Source organism: Babesia bigemina, scaffold Bbigscaff_70466 (assembly GCF_000981445.1).
Source record: "Babesia bigemina genome assembly Bbig001, scaffold Bbigscaff_70466".
Lineage (NCBI taxonomy): Eukaryota > Apicomplexa > Aconoidasida > Piroplasmida > Babesiidae > Babesia > Babesia bigemina.
Genome location: NW_012237192.1, coordinates 2,004 through 4,936, shown reverse-complemented (window position 1 = coordinate 4,936; position 2,933 = coordinate 2,004). Strand labels below are relative to the sequence as shown.

The 2,933-nt window shown below is 48.3% G+C and overlaps 1 protein-coding gene across 1 annotated transcript; it reads left to right on the top strand.

Annotated features, from left to right (window-relative positions):
• Nucleotides 1-79: 79 nt before the first annotated feature.
• On the top strand, nucleotides 80-2,213 carry BBBOND_0002990 (hypothetical protein, conserved; the record flags this gene model as incomplete). The annotated part of the gene is made up of 2 exons (XM_012915134.1): nucleotides 80-127; nucleotides 213-2,213. 2 exons carry the CDS (start codon nucleotides 80-82, stop codon nucleotides 2,211-2,213), a joined length of 2,049 nt encoding a protein of 682 aa, XP_012770588.1.
• Between the last annotated feature and the right edge of the window lie 720 nt (nucleotides 2,214-2,933).

The following is a 2,933-nucleotide window of genomic DNA, read 5'->3' as shown; positions in this document are numbered from 1 at the left end:
GCTTTTTCCGGGCCATCGATCAGAGAATCGTTAAGCTCCCTGGGAGCCTAAATGATTGCACTGACCGAAGCTGCGCAACATGGAGATACGATCTCCACTCCACTTGGTAGCTTCTTCAAGCGCTGAGGTTACACTGTCTGCTCAGCCCGAACAAGCATAACGGTGAGCTGAGGAATACGGCGGAGTGCAGGGGCGGACATATTCACAAGAAGTTGGATGGAGACATAAGGGGCATTGATGGTCAAACGTACAAGCTTGTTACCGAATACGACGAAAAGAAAGATGAAGAAAGCAAGCAGCAACATGGACTCCTCAAGAAGCTGTTCGACCACCTCCACGATTACTACAGCGTTCGTCACCTATCCACTTTCTCCGCCAAGACATATCCTACTTCCGTCTACGACATGCTTCAGTGGCTTTGTGGTCTCACGTACAATCCAGTCCACGAAACGCTCTCACATGACGGATTTAGTGCATTGTTTGAGAAGCCAGAAGATGGCGAAGCCAAGCATCATTTAATAGATGATATGCCAGTGGAACTTGAAGACGCAGACTCTTTGGAGGCATATCCACAGAAGATCACAGCAGCGTCCTTGAGTGATGCTCTGGCAGTGGTATGTCACTACTCACATGACGTGCTCACAACCATTCTAGGCCACGGCCATGGTGACGGTGTATACGCGTGTGAGTTCAACACAAACAACAGAGCTCTAATGTATCCCAGCAATATGGACACCTTGCTTTGCATGATATGTGACGTCGTCAACCGTCTCTACCGCCAGCTCCACTTCCTATATAACCAGTGCCAATATAACACTGAGCTCAGTGGCTGGCTTGATTGCGAATATGGTCAAGGCGTCGGTGGCTCAGGTTGGCGGTGCAACGTCGACCAATGTGCCAACCAAGCGTGCAACCAAAACAGTGGGCAAAGAGCCAACCAAAATGGTAACCAAAGAGCTGACCAACGATGCGACCAGCACCCTAAGTGCGGCGTCAAATCTCCATTGCAATCATTCCTCGAAGATGGTTTGCAAGGGTTCCTACCGCATCAACTCAAATACGAAAAGGGCAAAGTCGTCTGTTCGGTTAAAGATCATTCCGGCATAGAGTGTATCACGCCTTTCGGTTTTTCAAGTATCAGTCATAGGGCATCGCACAGGGCTACGGGGCAACGTATCGTCGATGTGCTTGCTGGTTACTGTGGTAATCAAATGTCTCCCCTCACTAGACTCTGCAGCTTATTTAATTGTGTTATTCCTACTCCTCCCAAAACGCTTGGCCAGATGTTTGGCTTCTACTACAGCTTGCTTGTTGACTGGGATGACAGCAGTAAACGCAATGCCAAACGTGAAGCACATAGAGAGGCAGCATTTAACAAAGCTGTTAGTGACGCCGACTTCGCAAATCCCAAAACCACTTTGGACATGACTTCGTTGTTCAGAAGCGGAAAACATAATCCCAGTACAGGCGACCAGAGTAGTACCCATCTTACCGGCGATCTCTATGCTCTTGTTAAATGCAACGGTAACCCAGCGTCAGATCCATCACACCCGTGCGGCGCATATCTTAGACCGTTATGCTATGATACCTGTGCTATGTTCTCCAAAGAGCACGCCGACAAGTACCTTTCATGGATCGTCTACTTGACGGAGACATTCTACACTGCGCTTCAAAAGTTGCTAGAGGACTGCCAGAAAACGTGCGGTGCGGATTCTAAGAAGTGCAAAATTGGAAAATGTAAGAAGGATTGCGAAACAAAGGCGAAGCCACTTGCTCCATCCTCGAAACACAGTGACGCCTGCAAATCAATTGTCGAGTGCGGGTACATTCGTCCTACATTCTTCAGATATGGTTTCATACACAATAACGTTAGCAGTCTCAGCGGTGTATCAGGTGACGCACATAAAAGGACCTGCACAGATTTCTGCACATTATTGCAACTTGTGACGAAGGAAGGTAATGTACTTTATAACATCGTAAACAATACCATACCCAATTTCTTCTGGACGATTAGACAGAAATTCTTCTGGACCATCCTCGCACTCTGGCTCCTCTCTCTCCTCTACCTGCTCCACATCATGGTCATCCGCCTAGACCTGCTCCACATCAAATCGCATTTACATAGTCCCTCATCACATCGCATCGCCGCGCAATCACTGCTTGCTGCTGGACGCGTTAACAAGCTTAACAGGGTGTTTTACCTACAACCATAATCGTAATCACGTGTTTACTGTCTACACTCACCTAGCATATCACCTAATCACCTAACCAACAAACGTAGTCTAATGTCTCGAATTACTCTAGCGGCAACCTGTGAAGTAGATAGCGTTTAGATTAGGTGATGAGTTAACGACGAAGCAAAGTGCTAAGCTAGCAACCAAGCTAAGTGCTATGCTAGCACCCAGGCAAAGTGCTAAGCTAGCATCCAGGCAAAGTGGTAAGCTGGCACGCAGGCAAAGTGCTAAGCTAGCAACTAGGCTAAGTGCTAAGCTAGCAACTAGGCAAAGTGCTAAACTGGCACTCAGGCTAAGTGCTAACCTAGCAACCAGGCAAAGTGATAAGCTAGCAACCAGGCAAAGTGTTAACCTAGCAACCAGGCAAAGTGCTAAGCTAGCACACAGGCAAAGTGCTAACCTAGCACCCAGGCAAAGTGGTAAGCTGGCAACCCGGCAACGTGCTAAGCTGGCAACCAGGCAAAGTGTTGACCTAGCACCCAGGCAAAGTGCTAAGCTAGCACCCAGGCAAAGTGCTAAGCTGGCACGCAAGCTAAGTGCTAACCTAGCACACAAGCTAAGTGCTAAGCTAGCAACCAGGCAACGTGCTAAGCTAGCAACCAGGCAAAGTGCTAGGCAAGCACTCAGGCAAAGTGGTAAGCTGGCAATCAGGCTAAGTGTTGACCTAGCACCCAGGCAAAGTGCTAAGCTGACGGATGA